We start from the raw sequence: 21,443 nt of genomic DNA, 5'->3' as shown, positions 1-21,443 counted from the left end.
CTTAGTTATTTAAATACATTAATAGATATACCTTTAACTATACTCATTTAATATCGATTCATGATCAGGAAACTTTAAAGTCTACTGTTATGAACTTTGACATTATATTTATTTAGTTTAAGTTAATTTATATTGTTTTACATAAGTCTTATTGGTGTATGACAATATTATATTAAATGTTACTTTCTATTTGATTATTATTTACTTAAGCCTCTCATGTTTTCATTTAAATAATTAATTAAGGAGATGTTGACTTTAAAACATTTACAACTAAGTAGAATCTGTTACTTCTATTTAATTTATATGGGCAACAAATGTGGAAGTATTCTTGACCTAGCTCAAGAGATCCCACACACCTGAATCGGTGAAGTCTCTTCCGATCCTCGGTGTATCAAAGCGTGGGTGACGTCCGGTAACGAAGGGTCATTAGCGCGCTGCTCACGCGCCGCCTAAACTGCGACACGTGCGATGGTCCACCCTTATACATGGTGTTTTCTTTGGGTGATATAAGCCTAAGAATTTATTTGGGATTAACCTTACTAAAGTTATTACGTTCTTATTAGTCGGTGTAGTTACTAAAAGCAAAACTTATTACCTACATAATAATAAACAATAAAAAGCTGTTGCATCTCTAAGAACTATATATTTTCTATGACCTGTGTTTATGTATGAGGTGTTTAAACTTTTAAAGCCGTGATTAATTTATCAATAAAACTCAACAAAATCTAGTTTTAATACACACTTAATTGATTGAACTTGTGGTCAAACTATTTGCTAAATAACCTTAAATAAAATTTCAATCAGCCTATATCTAGCCAATCGGCTTACTAATAACAGCAGGGAGGTCCACCAAAGGTGCCGGCATGACTTACAAAATCACGTCCCACCCTAATGTAAACAATAGACAAAGGACCCGACAGATTATTAAACTAGCCGATGCCTATCAGTATACCCAGAATCTCTGGGTGCTCTGGTTTTGGACATTTTTTGACTAAACGCCGAGCGATTGCATCTTTTCGGACCTTACCTACGGGGGTGAGTACTGAGTGGTGAGGCCCGAGAGAAAAGAGGGAAAACCTATAAACGTTACATTCTAGTGTTACGGTGTAAATAATTAAATTCCTCCGAAATGGATTGACCGATTTTCGTGAAATTTTCACACATCTTTGATCAACTTTTAATTAAAAACTTATGACTTGAACTCTGAGGTTTATATAGAAAAAACTCACAGCAAGCACTCTAAAAAGCTTTCATCCTGGAAAACCGGACAGTCTCTGGGGTGACTAGCAAAAGGTTCCATACCAACATGGACGTACGTATGGACATACTTAAAAGGCTAATTAAATTATATTAAGAAGAAACAAAATTCGCGGGGGAAGCTAGTATATTTATACCATTTTATTAGTTTTGCGTCTCTTACGTTGTAAAAATATAAATATTTACGGATTAAGTTAGTGTCATAACTATCATAGATACATGATGATCATAGATGCTTATCATAACTAAATAGTTGAGCATAAAGTTTGACACAAATTTTATGTAAATTTTAGTTAATAATTATTTGGAGTATAATTGTGCAATATTTTTACGTCAATTATTCAGAACACACACATACACAGACACACATACACAAACACACACATACACAAACACACATATACACAAACACACACGCATACACCATGTGGTTTCCTTATAATTAATATAATTGTCTATTCTTTACATATTATCATTTTATCGATCCGAAGTGGTGGAGGCCTGATGACCTGTTACACAGGTGCACAACCTTTAACAGGCATCAGTCTCACTTAAGCAATAGCAGTGCTCCTAAGAAGAATGACAATTATTGTATATGTTTTTGTGAGAAATAAAATAAATATATTATTATTATTATTATTAAAAAAAAAATTGAAAATCGTATTGAACTTTGTGGCATTCCGAGTCTAATAAAGTAATGTAAGTGATTTATTATTCCTGGTACACTATGAATCTCATGAAATGTATAATAACTGAATAAAAGTGTAATATAAATCAATATGTTAACTACTGTGCTTAATTTATAATGATGCTTAATTTATTAAGATGCAAAAACCATAGCTCCAATTTTAAGCTTTTAAATCTTTTAAAATGTCATTTTCCTATTTTAATATGTTAATTCTGAGATTTTCTTAGCTTAGTCTTATGACGACGCATCAGTTTAAATCCTAACGAAGACATTCTGAATTTAAACATAAAAGTTTATAAAGCTTTTGGGCGGTGTCCTTGACCTCTGCTCCAAGTTCTGAACTTGACCCTGGGTAGCTAATCAACGAAATCGCGGGCGGGCAAGCCGACCGGTGATTTAATGCAACGCTAATTATGGCTTGTTCAAATTGTACCTTTCTCACGGATACTTTGGGCCGGTTGCTCCGCTATCAGTTAAACAAATGTACGCAAAAAATCGGTGAATGGGAAATATTAAAGTACTATTTGAACGTAAATTGTGATATTAATTAATTGAAACATAAATTCTGGTGTTTGTCTAAAATTCATTAACACTATTCAACATTATATGTAATAGAATGTCAACGTCAAACGATTTTTAAATGCATAATCCATATAAAATATATCAGATATTGCATTGATGTATCCATACCTTGATCATTGTTTAACTAGAGTTTATTTTCAGCAGAACAATGGTGCAATCGAACTTTACTGTACCTTACTGCATTCGCTATACTTATTCCATCTGCCCTAACCTGTTACTTAGGTTATACTCTCTCTTTTTGTTACGTATTATTTCACATAAGTCTATCTCTATCTTTTTTCTCAGGTCAGACCCACATATTACCGTAATGGTACATATTTAAGTTAAGACGTTGAAGAAAAAATATGTTAGGTTTATTCATTGCTTAAGGCTCATGTAGCTAAGTTTTAATAAGTGCTTAATTAATTAAAATTATTTAATATATCAGAATTAAATAGATTGAAAGCTAGCAATTTGCTTTTTTATTATAAAGATTTTATTTTTAAGGTAAAACTTTTTTTACTATACAGTCGTGCAGCTGAAAACATTTAAAAGAGAATAGATTTTCTTTGTTTAATTGAATTTAAATATTAACTAAATTTACTTGAAAGCATTTTCTTATGTATTGGTCGCCTTAAACACAAAACTATATACAAATTTAAAACTTAAATACTGGACATCCTTCCATGTCATCCACGTGCGCAAACACTGAAATAAAAAAGTTCACAGGTTCAATTTGTTGTAGAAAATTTCTATATAAAATTCTATTTTCAAATGAGAGGGCTCTTAAACAAATATTTTCTGTAAACATGTGATAATTTATGTCTCGTTAAAATTACCTTGATTGGTGTCGCAAGCGAACTCCAACAAATCGCAAAGATCGAGAAACGTTCTCGTTTCTTCGCCCATTCGTCCGCATATCGGTATCGTATCGTGAATACACGTGTCCGCAAGACTGCAGAATTGGTCAATTTTATTCTGAAATTATGAATTTATGCCAAAATTGAAAATTTTAAATTAATGTTATAACATCACAAGGGATGTTAACAGTTCAACCATTTAAACTTGGAATCATTCGCCTAACATACGTAGTAATTAATTTCGCCGTTTTGAAGTCACTTTATAAATATCTACTACCTTTTCATAAAAACCATGAACTAAGTGAGTGGGGCAGATAGTTTAGCAATTCATATTCTATGCCCTCCTGGGTACGTTCTAGTACAAAATTGGCACTATAGGAAATAATGATAAGTCTCAATGATGTCTTTGATATCATACATTTTAGACAAACAGAATAAGAAATTCCACCCGTATCAACTCGACGTCCACGGTTCCATAACTTCCATGCACCACTACTTTGTGGAACCAGCTGCCCACTGAAGTATTTCTGAACCAATTCGACTTAGGGTCTTTCAAGAAAAGAGCGTACCAATTCTTAATATTCCGGAAACGCACTCGCGAGCCCCCTGGCTATCAGGGTGTCCATGGGCGGCGGTGTCACTTAACACCAGATGAGACTCTTGCATTTTTGCTCCCTATTCTATAAAAAAAACACAAGGAATAAAATATAGGTACGTCAAACGACTAAAGCTAGGCTTTTAAGTTTGTAATATTACCATTACATCCGCTTAGCCGCAAACAATTACATCATTTATGTTAATAAACACCGATAAATATAATTAAGTACACATTTCAATGATATCCACTTACATTAAATATAATCTATTGCTATATCACTGCACATTAATTAGGTTTTATGTCAAAGTTTACACAAACACAATAGAGCTTTTAAGATCTTTAGATAACTACTGTTGCGAATAAATATGAAACAAATCATTTGTGTTATTTAATCAAAAGATGAGTAATCTACATAACATTTTTTTTGTATAGATTTGTAATCCAATATCGATTAAAATATTTTAAGGTTTATTTCGCAGCCCACGAACCTATGTTAAGCTACGTTTCGCCAAAATAGTTAAGATGTTATTATTATTAACTATTATTTTCAGATATTATGAATATATAAAAAAATTACCGAAGGTGTCGATGCGTGTTCTGGAAGATGACACCATATAGCAGTCATGAGGCGGAGCCAGAGTATCCCTGAACAGACAACACAATTAGTTAGTATATATAGCATAATTTACAAAAAAACACTCTAACTTGATTTAACCTGCAACTTAGAGAGAGTTTTTACTAACAAAAAAACTCTTTCTAACTTGATTTAAATAATAAAATTTATGTTGATGTTATAAGAAGATAATATTTAAAAAAATACGTGGTTTGTATTGACGTAATCGTTTCATAAACTGATAATGCAGACTCATTAAAAAAGTTTGGTCTGTAAAGTCGCTATGGACGCTAAATTAACGTGGTAACAAGAAAACACTGATGAATTGCATACTTTTATGAATTGAATTGAACTATTATCACTAAATTATCATTATTTTTCGATAAATAATCATCTAATAACAATTCTTTGTTTTTTTAATGAACTATAAAAAAATAATTGTCCGTATCATCTTCATAGACTAAATGTTACCTTAAATTACATACAAAATAAGCAAATAGGTAAATTATTATTATTATTTTCAATAATAGGTTTTCGACTAGATACTATAGTAGTTAAATTTTATGCTTTTAAATTAAATTTATTTCATCACGTCAGTAAATATAATGTTATGATTTACAAAGTAGTTTCTTATTTACAAATCAATTTCCCGCCTAAGCAGAAAATTGGCAGACTGTAATTTTTGACAGATAGATGAGACTGACGTCAAAGGGCTTGAGACAAAATCACTTTTCTGAATAGCACATTAGCTCACGCTCTGTCATTTGATCATTTTCATCTAAATTCACCCAATAAGCGTGTTAAGAGTAGCTTATAAAATTATAAGATTAAATTAGAATTTAAGCAATGCAGTGAAGAGTTAGAGTTTCCGTTTGCGTCCTATTACATAAAAAAACAGATTGTATATATTAAACGTCAGGCCTAACTGCCTATTGTAAATACTTACAATAAATGATGATGTTAAACCACATCCTCGTTTAGTATAGATCTGGTAAATGATAATATCCGATGCGTTCATGTTGTGATTAATAACTAATGTGTAGTAATAACTACAACGTATTAGCAACATTTGGTTCACGTACTTTTGCTTTAAACGATGTAACCTTTTTTCCGTAACTGTGAATTATGATCAATCACAGATTATATAAAGCGTGCGTTTTCATAGAAACCGAAATTGTTATGTGATTTAGTAACAAAGATTGATGGAATCGCAGTCAATGATTTAGTTTATCTTTTCCTTATTATAATCTACATTAGAACATTTTAAAAACATATACAAATTTTACTCTTAAATTTTGGCTTAAATATTCAAATTTATCATTAAAAACCCGCCAAAATGCTTTTATAATATTAATTATTGAAAATCTCTTATAATACGAATATACGCATTGATTATTTATCTTCAACGTCATTCAACATAACCCATGTTTTGATTTTATATCCTGCCTTTGGTAACCTAGAGTCGCTTAGATTCTAACTAGTTCTAACGACATACAGCTGTGCAATTGTTATTAGAATGTTATTTAAAAAGCTAATACCGAGTAAGTAATAAAAATATATATTATTAGAAGAAATGGGTTTGATATCTTATTTTTGTTACAGGTTTAATAATTTTAGTGATAGCTGAAGAAGTCTGGAGCCACGTTGAAATAGAAGCCGAAGATTACTTCTTCCCGTTAGAACCAGTAAGTACAGTATTTGAAATAAATACACCTATCAGTACCGCTACAACCTTTTTAGGTTTGAGCCCTAGATTTGTCTATCTAATGGGTAAGTAGGTGATCAGCCTCCTGTGCCTGACACATGCCGTCGACTTTAAAAATTAAGAAGATGATGAAAGAGAATGCACAGAGACTATTTATCAAATTCTTATTGAATGACTTCTTCTTAAACTTTGATACAATTAATAATACAAATAATTGAAGCTAGTATTACATAAGCAAACAAGCAATTTTAATCTTGAAAGTAATTTCTAAACAATTTATTTGTAATTTCTCTATTTTGTTTCTGTTTTCTATTTGTAATTGTCAAGAGAACAATGGCGCAAAAGCGTTCAAGCTATTTCCTTTATTGAGATATTGTAATTTATAGTATTTGTAACGAAAATTTGTCTACCAGGTAATAAATTTCTGCAAAATGGCCGACCAGTGTCAGCATGACTTTGTGGCAATTTGCGGGCAGGATTCTTTAGGTATTTCTAGAATGTTCAATGACAACTGCGATCTATATGAGTACAACTGTGATGAGAAGAAACGTAAGTATACTTACAATAAGTTAGTGTTATTTGTAACACATAAATATATTAATGAAACTGGTTACTTAATTTCTAACATATTTACGTATACAGTACTTTAAATTTTCTTAACATATAGTAATAAGTTCAAATTCAAAAATCTTTAATTTATTTAGGTAACACAATGTACACTTATTAACGTCAATAAAGAAATACATATTGAACGACGAGAAGAATAGACAATAAACTACCGCCTATTTCACCAGTCTTAGTATCTTAATAATGGTCAATAATTAAAAGATGATAAAATTTAAAATCAATTTAAATAGTTTGGTCCCTGTGTGTCTTTAACGCTGGAAGAGTATGTATTTAAATGGTATTTCAGATATAATGTTCATATAACACTAATATGGAAGAATAATATGTTTTTTTACCTCTTAACATTTCCGCCACTATATCGTCTCATACTATGAAGCTGCTTTGTACACATCGGCTAAGTAAATGAGCACAACACAGGCTATCACTATATTTTAAAAGTGCCTTAATGGATTTAGTACCCATTTTTATGTTTTAATTAGTGATCTGTGTGTCGTCTTTTTGATATCGTTTTGCCTCAACTTTAATTTTCTCCTAGCTCAGTTATGATGTGTAGTAGGGACAGATCTCTTTTTTTAATTCCAGAATACCGGCACGTAAAGCTAGATGTGTGCAAGTATGAAGCCGCCGCTGCTGAGAGGGCACAGTATAGATAAGGCAATGGGTTTTGTTAATTGCAAATAATTTCTATTACATTATAACTGAAGTGCAATACAGCTAAGTGAGAAGTTGTTTCTTTATTTGATTATTTTTTGTACATTTTATTGAAACTGAATGAAGAATGTAGTAAATGGTTTCTACGAAAACTCAATTCTTTATTTTTATAAGTGTTTTCAGTACATATTATGATGTCTAGTATTTGTCATTGCGAGTAACTACCACACATTCCTAGTACCCTAGTCTTAGTATTTGCGTCAAACATTTACTTAGTAATCTTGCCAATGTTACAATACCTTCCAGTTTTTTATACTCGCTGCTGTGTTACTTGTGAATTCCCGTGACACAGAATTTCTGCGTTAACCGATTTAAAAAATAACCTTAAAATTTATTATTTAAAGTCCCATTTATATTTATAATCAACAATTAAACAAAAACTATTTTAGCTTATGCGTTGAATGTGCAACAATTAGTAACGTATACTTTTTAAATCAATTTTTTTCGATATGAGCTTATGAAAGTTTTAGATTATAAAAATGCAGATGATTTCTCTGTTAAATTCCTTCCGTGAACTTATTTTCTAGACGTCATTCTGGAAAGACGATATCTTTAGCTGGCACCCAATAATTCTCAAACGGGTCGTTATAGATAGGCTCGGCTCCATTACCCGTACAATACTCAATTAATGGCTCTACAGTGGAAAATATTTGCTGTGAAATGGTCCGAAGATCAACAGACTTGTTTATTAGTGGCTGGCAAATTAATCGAGGAAGCGGTTTTGTATAATTCCGTGAAATCTATTACATAAACGGAATATTATCCTTGTATCCGTGGATTCTTATGATTAAACACTATCAATTCAACGATGCCTAGGTTAATGCATGCTATGGTCAATTTCTGGTATTGGACACAAACGTCTGTTCTCTATATATATAATTACTAGTGTGACCCCCGGACCATCGCCAGCCGAAAGAACTTTAAAAAAATATCGTATTTTTTACGATTTATTGTTTAATTAAATTTATTTGAATTTGATTGTTATAATAAAATAAATAAAGTTAGTTAACTAATTTATTCATTCAAAACAATTTATTAAATAGTTGTACTCAGGAGCTCGCCATTCCCCAGCATCGGACAGCTTCATTTCGTGGGAGATTTAAATATAGTGTGACGAAGTGTTGGAATGATATCCCTCCTCCGCTGAAGAGTCTTAAATTAAAGTCTAATTTTAGTCGCAGCTATAAAACTTATCTATTAACTCAACAAAAATCCCACGAAACCTAGTTTTTAATCCGCCAAAAAAAAGAAAAAAAAAATTGTAATAATAAAACTTAACAATTATTCTTATTTTAACCTTCAATTTTACCTATTTACTTCACACTATATTACACAAGACTTTGTTACCGATATTGCTAAGTTTCAATAATTACTATTATTATCATTTCCTACTGAGTATTAATATATTCTTTTTTTTTTGCGACTGAGGCGCAAACTAGCTGATGTGGTCTCTGGCAGAATGACCAGCGCTGTGGAACACTCTGCTCCTCAGCATAATGCTGAGCCAGGGCCATTTACAGCCACAGCACACACGCAATATATGCTTGAGACGGACCGAAGGGGAAAGGGAAAAAATAATATACCTCTCTTTATATCTTTTATTTAAATTTTTCTCTTTGATTACTGCTGTGTTGTGTATTTATGTGTGTGTGTTTTGTTTGTAATAAATAATATGTCTATGTCTATGTCTATGTAAATAAAACAATAATTACATAGTAACTGGCAAATGTCCAAAACAACCAACTAGACCTTCTTTCGCATCACACACTTTTCACAAAGTGCAAAGGGCCTCGCAATGACAAGCTGCGGCAATAGGTAAGGCCACCTCTGATCGCTAGTATTATTATTCAGTGTGTCAAACATAGAGGTTCATGACTTACAATACTGCAGCAAAAGGATATTGGCCACATTTAGACTGTAGTATTCCGAAACAGTCTAGTTAAAATTAATATGAGTCATGCTGATCGATGAACTGAAACTTCTTTTAGTGCCTCTCCATTACTGGAGGCTAGCCGTCAGTTTCTTGAATCATGTCTTGTCCTGGGCCAGAAGCATGAACTCTTCCGTAGTTGCAATAACCGTCCACTCCCTAAAATTATGAAGATTTCTACCTTCTACCAATACGACGTTTACCCTGGATTTTTACCCATTATAATTAATTGAAGGTGGTGGTAGCGGTCATGGCATGTCATGCTTATACGAAGCATGCGACGATAGCATCACATCTCAAAACTAAACCTACTCTAGTCTTTCCTTGAGTATCAGAAATTTTATTTCTTATGCAGTAGCCGCAGATATTTTAAGAATCATCTTCTAGCATATAAAGTTTCTTCATTGAGCGCTTTTCTGCAGTAATAAAAGCATCATACATTTAAAGGAAACAAATTTCCTGGTTGCCTTATTTAAACAGATGTTCCGGGCACCCGATTACCATGTAAGTGATAATGTGAGCCGAAATTTGTCTGCAACCGACATAGGGTGACACTCCTTTTAACAAAGTCACGCTAAATACCCTGAATACTGGGGACAAACTGGTATAGGGCTTGGTGTAGTCGTTCTAAGCTTGAACGATATATCTATTAATAAATACGTACTTTTGTACAATTAGATACGGTAAATATTTGTATATTTTATATAGTCGTTTGAATTCAACGGCATGCACTATACCCAAAAAAACAAAAGAGTTTGAACCATATTATAATGATCTGTCTTTGTCAATTGTCATCATACGTTTTAATTATTGCCAAGATTGCCCTATGTAGACCTAAATTGTATTTAATAATTAATATATTGCTTAATATCTTAATGTATGCAGTTGGAATGCAGAAATATTTAATATATTTTCGAGAGAATGGAAAAAATATAAACGTTTTAATAAAATTTGAATATCACAGTTGCAAATAGTATACGTAAATTTATTTAATAAGGTATCACTTCATACCGAACTAATACGACTCATACAATACTATGGCAACATTGACGTATATTTGTCTACGTCGGCCAGATTGCTCTCCTCGAAACTATTTAAACATGGCAACAAATATCAAAGTCGGCTTCTTTTTTTAAATATTGACACTTCAAATGGAAATGTTATGTCAGATTTGTTACGGTAGCTGCGTGGCTACTTTAAAATAAATGACTTTTATAATAAATTATTTGTTTATATAATTTATCTTAATTATAAAATATATTAAGGTCCGTTCTGTATACAGCCGTTTGATACTGAAAACTAAACTAATTTATTACTTTAAATTTATTTGCTAGCAATTGGCGGGGTGATACGAGTTGCTTAGTCAAGGTTCCTTTGAAATAGTGTATGTAGAAAGTCGAAATCTAAATTTGTATGCGAATTCAGTTCGTGTCGACAAATTTATACACAAAATTTAGTTTGCCACTTTCTACATACAATACTGTTAAGGCATCTTGACTAAGCCCCCAGGACGGGGAGCGCTGGAAGTTCCTCGTTTCGGTGGCCAAGAACGTTGGACTCAACTATATTTGTGACTGCAGACCCGTCGAAGTACGGCAACGAGGACGATCATTACCTAACTAAAACAATCAAGTCAATCAAACTTTATATATATTAGTTTTCTCATTGCTTCATTGGATTTTGTTAAATTAAACCCGAAATGAATCTGTCTGCCTAGTATGTTTTACTACTAAATTTTTATATGGAATTTAAATATGTCGCGGGCCAGTGGAATAACAAGTTTTTATTATGAAGCAGATTCATAAATATTTGAGTTAAATACGGAGCAAAACGCTAGCGATACGTAAATACGACGTCTTGTTAACCTAAAAAGTTAACAAGGATCGGCCAGCACTTAGCCAAGACACGCTAATTTTGTGGACAAAGCTTAGATTTATTTACTGCGCCTAGTTGTGGGTTAGCCGGACTAATTGTGAATAGAATGTCAGTTGACTTAACTTTGACCTTCGAGCATCAGGAGTACGGTTGCATTCTACGAACTGTGTACCTTTAATTAAGAGGACCTTAAATATGTCAAGACAGAAGAATATTCATATTGTATCCCAATGAAGGTACTTGAAAGTTTATATTTTTCATATGCCCTTTTCTTTTTCATGTGTCCTTTTCTTATTATCCTTTCACTGTTTACATGTTTTTATTGCTTTGCTTTGGTCTATTAGTTTTTTTCTAAGTAATTTTGAGTCTTATGTAGTTTTGAACTGTGCATAACTGTGCATGAACATAGCGAAATATCATATTAGTTTTCTGAACCCGGAAATATAAATAATAATATTTGTGTATGTGTTTTATATGTATGTATGACACATTTGTAATTTAGAGTATAAACAATGCAGTGATTGTCTGAGACAGAGTGAATTGTCTACGTACGATGAGTACTAAAATTAAGACTTATATTACAATATTGGTTTTCAAAGGCCTTCATCTATTAGATCTGAGAACCTTCAGTGGACTTTTCCACTTTTTCACTTTTCTTTTTTTAAGTTTTGCTACTATGACTGCTATGACTACTTTTCTGTTACGTTCATATTAAACCTTGTTTACGTGACGTGTGTGAATGTGAAGACAGAACTAACCAAACGGTGGTCCCTTTACTAGTTGTCTGTGTGAATTTTGAAAAGGCCTGCTATCCGACATGTTTCTTGAGCACAGATCGCAGCTGGCAAAAATTCTGCAGCAAGATTGTCAAAATTGTCACTCTCCCGACTCACTTATAAATATTATACATATTTCTGGCGTAGTAGTTAGTAGTAGTCCGCTTTATGTAAAGTTCCCTAGAAAAGGGAATATTTCGACACTCACTTGCTGCTTCTCGGTCACATATCTTTCTGATTAGGTGCGTATGTGTGCGTATATTGTGCTATGATATTGGGGTCACAACACATTGGTTGTTTAAACATAAAAAAACCTGTAATTAAAATACTCTAACAAATTATTACAGTTGTTTAATTAATTTAATATTATTAAAATGAATGAATTCGCCCAGTGCGCTGCCTCGGGCTGGAGTTTTTCGAAAACAAAAGTCAGCATTTGTTTAGTACAGTTTTATTGGATTTAAGTACACGAACATGAAATCATAATTTATACAGATGTACAGTATATTTGTATCGTAGCTTTATATAGAAAATAGTTTTTTATGGTAACACCAATTATTCCGATTTGTCATTTAACTACATAATTTATTATTCAATTATGTTTTGAGTGACTGAATTTATGTATTAATTTAAATTTACCCTTATGTTATAACATTAATAAATAATTAAGAATCAGATTGAAACCTTTTTAATTAAAAAAATATATCTAGTTAAAAAATGCAATAGCAGTTAGACTTGAACCGCTGAGAATTGATACGACAAATATTTTTCAGCTATGTATATATTTCCATATTTATAATCTAAGCACTTACAATAATTAATAGGAATAATTACAATAAAAAACATATCGATTTATGTTGCCGGTGAGCTGTGGGGCCAGTCAATTGATTAGTTGGGGGTCTTTGTGCGCCCGCGCCGCCGCTCTGAACAATTTGCTCGCGGCCGACCGCCCTAATTTTAATGGCCTTATAAAATTTATACTTAATGTATTTATCGTATGATGGGTTTATATGGATTCAAATTTTCTAGTATTTTATTATTGAAAGACAAATAATAAATACAGAATTTGAGGCTGCTATAACTATTAAATAGAGAACTTAGACTTCTAGTGCGGAAGTTAACGTTTCCTAATATATTACCTATTAGACATAAACTTACAAAAATTACTTCACATTAGTTTTTTCCGTACTTTTAGTTTTACTATAATGTTAACTACATTATTTAGTATAGAATAACTACCGAAAGAGCCCTCATCTCTACATGCTGATGTAAATAAACGTCTTATCCATATAATACCAACATACGCAGCCGTTTAAAAATTGTATTGTTTTATTGTTACATGCATTAAGTGCCGATGTAGAGTCATTACAACAACAAGCTTTAAACAAGGCTCTGGTGATAAAACGAATGTATTGAACTTTTGTATTCTTTATATGCTTAATTATTATACTAACTACATATTTGGTACGAGTTCAGAACTTTTTTTAATTTTGGTGGTACATAGTTTACGTTTAGTAAGATCCCTGTTATCAAAGACGTTTACTGAATGCTGTCTCCAACACTCGACATATTGTGTTTAATATTATATACTTTATTATATTTTATTTTATTTTTATCGGCTTTTTCGTATTGGCATAGCATAATGTAATGTGTAATACCTTTAATAAATAAATATGAAATAGCTTTTACAATAAGAAAGAAGAAAGTAGTAAGCTTTTATGAGAGCAACGATTTTCATTAATGAAGTGAAGTACGTGCGACAAACCCCGGACCTACCTCACGAGTGCGCAATACGAAATCGATGCCGAATACAGGCATCGCGCACGCGCACTTGTCCTTGTATAGTCAGGTGGAAAAGCTTTTATAATAATTTTTTTCAGAAGTCGTGTGTGAAACATTCCCAGTATTGTTCAATTAAATATATCCTGTGTCGCATACACATTTGATTGATTTATTAATTTATATATATATATATATATATATATATACACATTCTAGGACAATGTGTATATATATATATATATATATATATATATATATATACACATTCTAGGACAATGTGTATGTGTAAAAAATATAAAAAAATATGACATTACAGATTTAATACACTTACACATACACAACAAATACTCAAGCAATATATTGGAGAAAAAGTAAAGAAACGACCACAAAATAAAAAAACAAAACAAAATATTAAGAATAACTAATAATGTAAAAATAACAGTAATAAACAAAGAAAATGAAAACTTAAACACATTAATTTAAGAGCCTTCAGAACAAAGATTAAAGTACGATTGGCAGTTATTTATTATTTTATTACATAACTATCCTTACATAATACTTTGTCTAAAAGCCTACACGACTGCATTCCCAAAAATTAATATCAAAACTAATACACAGAGCAAGCAAGAATACCCTAATTAAATTGCAAGTCATTAATTATGTAATTATAATTAATTTATATACAGCACATATGAAATCAATACGATTTACAGTAATACATTCATGAAACTTAAAACATTGTGTGCGCGATGTTACTGCGGCCGGCTATTCGTGCTTTGCGGCAAGCGTGATTCTGAAGCTCAGCCGAAAGCTCTTCCTTTCAGTGCTCACTTTCAGCAACATAGTGTCTACGGGTTAACTCGTAACAAGTCAAAATGTAAGTACCACTTATTAAAATGGTCATATTGAGTAATTGATTGATAGAATAAGTTTTTATTTGTAATAACAGTATGTTATTTATCTATACATGAACACTGATTCGTATGTAATACATTATTGTCAAGTATATCAGTTTTTTAATTATTTAAATTATCATTTATAGCTTTAGTTCAGTCGTTGCAGTGAAGTTAAATCCTAGGTACAGTTTTTAATTTTACATTTAATTTCAATATTCTTGTTATAAAATTCATTACTAATGAAAAATCTAGTTGAAATATCTCTAGGTTTACACATTACATTTCTATGCTCGTCATTAGCACGAAAAATAGGACAGATAACCTTGGTACACTGCAACTAGCTTTTGTAAACAAGAAATGCCGCATTATGTTGGACTGTGGCAGTGTGCCAGTTGCTATTGATTGATAAACTTTTATCATGACATTGTCATTGAACTAAAAACGTGTCGATAAGAGCTTTTAGTAATTACAAATTTGGGAATTTATTTAAATTATATATATTTACTAGCGGATCCGACAGACGTTGTCCTGTCTACACGTCTTTAATTTCAAAATTTCAATTTTTAATAAGCCATTTTGATGAAAATTATTATTCAAATGTTATGACAATATCTAACGATCCCGCACATGGTCACACACGATATAACACAATGATAACAAAACTTTTTTTAAATTTCGGGACAGACTAAAATTAAAATTCGAATATTATTTAAAATTTGACACTGCGATGGTAGCGCCGTCTGTCGGATCCAATGTAAAACATTCCAAAATCAACAACAACTAATAAATTGAAAATTAATTAAAAAAACATTGTCCAGCGGACAAAATTGTGAATCTAAACCATTCCCAGATCCTCTTGAACACCCACAAAAAATTTCGTCTAAATCGGTCCAGTCGTTTAGGAGGAGTTAGAAGAAATATATATATTAAGATTACATTATTTAATAATTTGTCATAGGTAAGAATTATTTTTAGGTTTGTTGATAACGTATAATTACCTAGAAATTATTCAATCCATGATTTTTTAAGAGGGGTTAAGAAATTCTTGGTTACAATTTCTGAAAAAAAAAAATTTTAGGATTGAACTCACAAATACACTTATGTTAAACCTGTATTACACTTTTTTAGGGCGGAAGAAGGCGGTACCCAGGATGGGCTGGCGCCACCACAAACTGAAACTGGAGCTGATGGAGAGATTGTTGGAGGGCCACGAACACCCCAGCAAATTGCAGCCCAGAAGAGGCTGCAGCAGCAACAGGCCCAAGTTGATGAGGTAAAACACATATTAGATATACGAGGTAAGGTAAACAGGTAATATATAATAATCTATAAGAAAACGTAGTTTGTAGTTATAACGTTGTTGATAAGTAGTAGTTATAAATCTTAGAATTAGTTATTAGAATTATTAATATTTTAAAAATTTCAGGTGTGTGAAATAATGAAATCCAATGTTGAAAAAGTTCTCGATCGAGATGCAAAGTTATCAGAACTTGATGATAGAGCGAGTAAGTTTACTTCGTTTAATAATCTTAAATTTAATTCGTGAGAAGTAAGATAATAATATGGCATTACTTTAGACGCCCTTCAGCAAGGAGCGTCCCAATTTGAACAGCAAGCAAAGAGTTTGAAGAACAAATTTTGGCTTCAGAATTTAAAGGTATTATACTATTTCCTACGTTTAATCAGTAATATAGAATTTTGTCTATGGGATTATTGAGTACGAAACCTATTTGAAAATCTAACTATTATTTTTTTTAAATAAGTTTTGTTCGTAAGAACATTCTTATAAATTAATGAAAAATATTTTTTGTTAATTTGTAATTTATGATTATTAAAACATATTTCAGATGATGATTATCATGGGCGTAATAGGAATCGTGATAATAGGACTCCTCTTTGGTGAGTTACAGCGTTCTAGTTCAAAATTTAAGGAAGCCAAATTTAGTACAATGCAAATAATATGCTTGATTGGACAAATAACTGTTGTGTATTAAAATAGTATAGTTATCTATGTATATGTCTCAATGTTAGAATTGGCTGACTCCAAAAAACAATACAAAAGCTTTAAAAACTTCTAGCCATCTCTAAATGTTGTGTGTTTTCTGTCTTTCTGTGTCTTATTTGATGTGGGCATTAAATTAAATATTTAATTAATCGCGTAACGCTTGATAACGCTTTAAACCAAGACGATTTGAACTAAGTACGAGGATCAAATAGGATAAAGCGCTATTTTATTAAAATGACTCTTCAAGCGTTAAGCATATCACCGTACTATTGTCAATTTTATTTAACCCTTCTTTGTATATTGAAATGATTTCATTTTAAATATTAACATAATACATATTCTTACTGCTTTGTATTGCAGTAGTTCATTCTAATAGATATAATATGTTATTAGATTTTTAAGAAAGCCGACAAAATCATTTTACTTCACTTTTAGTAACAATAAAATTGACAATCAGTTAAGGGCAAAATTTTTAAACTGCTTTATAATCTACGTATCGCTTACTTACTTATTAGTACCTACTAAATTACTTATTAGAATTGTTGAATTCTGTTTAATGTCTGCATTAGTAAGGCAGTTAGATTAGAAGCTTCGTGGCGTATGTTTTGCTTAACGCTGTTTGCAGGTGATAACATAAAACAAATGTTTGGTTAGTTCGATATCGCGGCACCCCGTCTGTGCACAGCATCGCTCCTGTGGCAGCCACCAATGCTACTCTGCCAGTTGCCTCTACTAAGTGTAAGTTCTTTCTTCTCTTCGTTTTCCTTCACTTTCATCCTTTGTCTGTTGAAACCGAGCAATATACTATGTAAAGAGAAAATCAGATAATAAAAGATTGCATATACATCTTATAAAAAATGGCATAAACTATTGCATTTTGCTGTCAAAAGATATATTTAAAATTCATCGACTTCTATTGAAGTATTTAATAGCGTCAAAAACGAATACTGTACTAGTCTAGTTATGCAACTGTCATTCATAAAAAAATACTTAGTAATATCAAATCGTTACTTAACAATTTTAAGGCAACTAAGCTTAGAATTATTTAGTGATTTGCATCATTCAGAATAAAGCTACTGTTGTTGTAAATACATAAATAACAATTAATACTAACAACTTGCGCTATGAATTTTAAGAATGACAGCTAACTTTATAGTTTACTGTTATACAGTACACTACTGTTATTGTAACAGCTCTGTAATCTGTGGTACTTTTAGGTAGGTATGGCATAACATCTAGAAATCAAGTTTATCACACAAACACGTTCACATGAACTTTTAAAGAATATAAATGAAAGCATGCTGATAAATAGATCTAAACTATACTTACTGACAAAATGTATTTTCAAAGCCTTAGGTTTTGCTGTCTGCATGACCGCTTTAATTTTCATATGAATGTAAAGCACATTTAAATGTATAAAATTTAATATTGATGTTGCATGGTCTACTAATAGTATAAAGAGAAATATTTTCGATTACTAGCCGTTTATAGTTCCCGTCGTAAGTTCATTATTAAATTAGAAAAGAGATAACTAAATATATTTTATTAAGAATACGAGGATTGGTTTGAAACTGTATTAGCCAATATTTATTTAATCGTAGTTTGATGTATATAAATAGTATTCTGTGAATTAATTACTTAAAATTTTCAGGAAAATACATGTAGAGAATTACGTCAATCTTCAGGTAAGATTATTTAGTGTAAATTTCAACGTACCCAACATAGATGTAATTAAAAAAATGTATTTATTCCTATTACATAAATTATGTGGAAATTGTATAGAACTAATTGTATTTACTCCATATAAATTTCTAATAATACATACTAACTTGGGTTAATAAATGTAAATTCATAGTCTATTCAATAGTTGTTTAAGGAATACCTAATACTTCATAAAACAATATTTTACAATTTCTTCTTTAAAGAAATATGTGTTATAGAAGACAGAAGCATAATTTTTTTTCTAGCCTTTGTATAAAACATTAATTAGGAAAGTACATTTCATTCCAAATTGTATGGTTCAGCTTACTAGCTTACTTAACTATATTTAGCCTTCACAGACACATATATGTAGATTGTAGGTCCAGCGCAATGAAAACACCGCTTTCAAATTAAAATATATTAGGCAAAACGTTATTATATTTTTTTTTGTGGAATTGCGCAAATTTTGTCTTAAATTATCATTTCTTAAACAATAAATAAGTGACCTCATTTTTCACGACTGCATTAAAATCTTTCTCAGTCACAGATTAATTTACTTCCTTTTATTTAATGTTTAAACAAGGAGCTCATGTTATCTTCTTCAATAGTTAAATGTTTTATTAACATTTGCGTAAAATACCTAATTTAGTACAATTTATTTTCGCTGCGTAAGCCGCAAAAATAAAATGTGGGGGTAAAGGGCTGGACACGGTGAAAAAAAAAAATTGTGAAATAGCTGATTTTATTTACGCTAAGCTATTAAGAAATGATTTGCGTGCCTTTGTAGCTCTTAATTATTTATATTGATGTTATTCTTAACAATGTTACAAGTCTCTCAAGTGCAACTTAAATTTAATAGTGTAATTATAGATGAGTTATCGACAGTAATTATCTTCTTTCAGAGAGTATTTTTAAATGTCTTTATTTGTATTTTATTTGGATCTTTTATGTCAAAAGTACCGTGGAAGTTAAAATACGTAAGAGGAAGCAAAAATAACGAAGTTTAATATAGAAGTTCTGGACTTTAAAAAAAATACCACTGCAGGGTAATTTTTTAAATTGTTTTTCTGTTGAAGGCTTTAAAAGTCCGAAATCAAACTGTAAACATTAACATATATTGAGAATTAAATTGTTATTATTATTAGTTTAATAAACTGTTTAACTGATAAAGTTAAATGAATTTAGGTTATTAAATCAACTCTAAAAATATATTTTACATTGTGAAAATTACTCAGTTCATAACTAATGGTTTAATCCTTTGGAGACTTGTAATATTCCATACTCTCTCAGTAAGTTTATTAGATATATAATACTATATTAAATGTCAATAATCGAAGGGTTTCACACGGCCTATATATAGTAGACGGAGTCAATTTTAAGTATATACACTCAAAGTATCTATATACCTACATTACTCTTAAAGTTGACATCCAAAACGGGGCAATTTTAAAAAAAGGAATATATTTCATTTAGAGCCTAAAGCTCTGCCGTCATAAATCTATTTACACGATGAATTATTTTTTGTAACTAGTAGATATAAGCTATATATGTTGTCTTATAACGAAACTGGCAAGAACAACACTTTTGGATGTAATGAATACTCATGAGATAGTCATCTCCACTTCAGCATATAAAATTTTCAAAATTGATGTTTAAGGAAAATAAAACTATTTGCATACTTATGCGATTAAGCGACAGAAGCGTTGGCTAATTAATATTCCTTTTTTAAATTGTCTCCCTTAGAAATTAAATTTAGGGAAGTTAATTGTAACACCAAGGTAGGGAAAGGTAGAAATTGGTAGGGATCGTGGAATTGATTACGGTAAGACTTACTATGTTACTTTAAAGCTTTAAAATCACGCGTTTCGTCAATTATGTATCTATATGTCAGAACTATATACTATAATTTAACTTATATTAATATTGTAGAATTTTAGAATTAGTTTCTATATCGTAGCAGGAACTACGTTTAATGTTCAAAAATAATATATTTAAAATAAATAACAAACTTATTTGGACTTCAAAGTCCAAAATCTCTAAAGTATTACTACATGAAATAAATTATGTTTTTTTTAATATAAGAAATGTGAAAGAAGTCAAAGATACTTTGCCCGGCAAATGTATTCTTAAGCTATATACTTAAGTATGTACAGGAAATGTATGGTGCCATTGACAATATTAGTTCTCTTTACTATTCTAATGATATTATGGGTATGTTAAGAAATTTGTTCTTCATGTATGAAAAACTTTAAAGTTTAGGACTAATATAACTATTAAGGAATGCCAATAAAACTATAATCCATGACAACAAAATATACTTCCTATTATGAGAGATTCATATAATATTTGCTAATTTGAACATATAAGTTGGTGAATAAACCGTTATTTTATTTCTGAAATAACAATAAAATTTAATTGATGTGTGATTTTATTATCATAATACTGTCATTTCGATGTAAACTGTATTTTGTAATCATAGTGTATTTTGTGTTTTACTTAATAAAAATTATGTTATTCAATATTTTTTCTAATGTCCTTCCAGAATTAATAAAAACGATATTATTTTCTTTAAATTTAAATACATAGGTGTGGTGAGGTTTTGGCGATGTAAATTATCCACATAATGCCATAACAATTCGACATAGTGTAAATAACAAAGTGTATAATTAGACATGTGCAAGTGTATCGTTCTTCACTCGTGTTTCACAAAGGACAGTGATGCCCTTTATAACTTATAACATAATAAATTTATATATATCCTTAGACAGTCTACTGAACTATTATAATATTTCAGGTAACTCAAAGATTCAATCTATATGATACCACTAGTTATACTACTTCGAGTACAAGTTTAACGT

The 21,443-nt window shown here is 30.8% G+C and overlaps 2 protein-coding genes across 4 annotated transcripts; both read left to right on the top strand.

The window, feature by feature from the left end:
- The first annotated feature begins 6,059 nt into the window (after nt 1-6,059).
- Nucleotides 6,060-7,618, top strand: LOC110992477. The gene is made up of 4 exons (XM_022258318.2): nt 6,060-6,118; nt 6,180-6,262; nt 6,696-6,831; nt 7,492-7,618. The coding sequence occupies exons 1-4, from the start codon at nt 6,094-6,096 to the stop codon at nt 7,560-7,562; spliced, it is 315 nt and encodes a 104-aa protein (XP_022114010.1). The 5' UTR covers nt 6,060-6,093; the 3' UTR covers nt 7,563-7,618.
- Nucleotides 7,619-14,777: 7,159 nt separating this feature from the next.
- On the top strand, nt 14,778-19,287 carry LOC110992461 (synaptobrevin-1-like). Of its 3 annotated transcripts, XM_022258290.2 has the most exons (7): nt 14,778-14,860; nt 16,008-16,152; nt 16,306-16,384; nt 16,457-16,536; nt 16,727-16,778; nt 17,539-17,622; nt 18,536-19,287. In XM_022258290.2, coding segments are annotated over exons 1-7 (444 nt in total). In that variant the 5' UTR covers nt 14,778-14,858; the 3' UTR covers nt 18,538-19,287. The 3 variants fall into 3 exon arrangements, with proteins under 3 accessions (XP_022113982.2, XP_045484572.1, XP_022113984.1); XM_045628616.1 differs by lacking the exon at nt 17,539-17,622; XM_022258292.2 differs by lacking the exon at nt 18,536-19,287 and having other exon boundaries at nt 17,510-17,620.
- The last annotated feature ends 2,156 nt before the right edge of the window (nt 19,288-21,443 follow it).

This window comes from Pieris rapae, chromosome 6 (assembly GCF_905147795.1).
Source record: "Pieris rapae chromosome 6, ilPieRapa1.1, whole genome shotgun sequence".
Lineage (NCBI taxonomy): Eukaryota > Metazoa > Arthropoda > Insecta > Lepidoptera > Pieridae > Pieris > Pieris rapae.
The sequence above is the reverse complement of the archived record's forward strand: the minus strand, read 5'-3'. Positions and strand labels throughout refer to the sequence as shown.

Excerpts from the sequence above, each read along its gene's own strand:
- LOC110992461 (XM_022258290.2), top strand. Across the intron at positions 16,385-16,456 it reads AGAACTTGATGATAGAGCGA|ACGCCCTTCAGCAAGGAGCG; the intron begins GTAAGTTTACTT and ends GCATTACTTTAG. Across the intron at positions 16,779-17,538 it reads GATAATAGGACTCCTCTTTG|TTCGATATCGCGGCACCCCG; the intron begins GTGAGTTACAGC and ends ATGTTTGGTTAG.
- LOC110992477 (XM_022258318.2), top strand. The coding sequence starts at position 6,094 with ATGTTATTTAAAAAGCTAATACCGA. Across the intron at positions 6,263-6,695 it reads ACTTCTTCCCGTTAGAACCA|GTAATAAATTTCTGCAAAAT; the intron begins GTAAGTACAGTA and ends TTTGTCTACCAG. Across the intron at positions 6,832-7,491 it reads CAACTGTGATGAGAAGAAAC|AATACCGGCACGTAAAGCTA; the intron begins GTAAGTATACTT and ends TTTTAATTCCAG.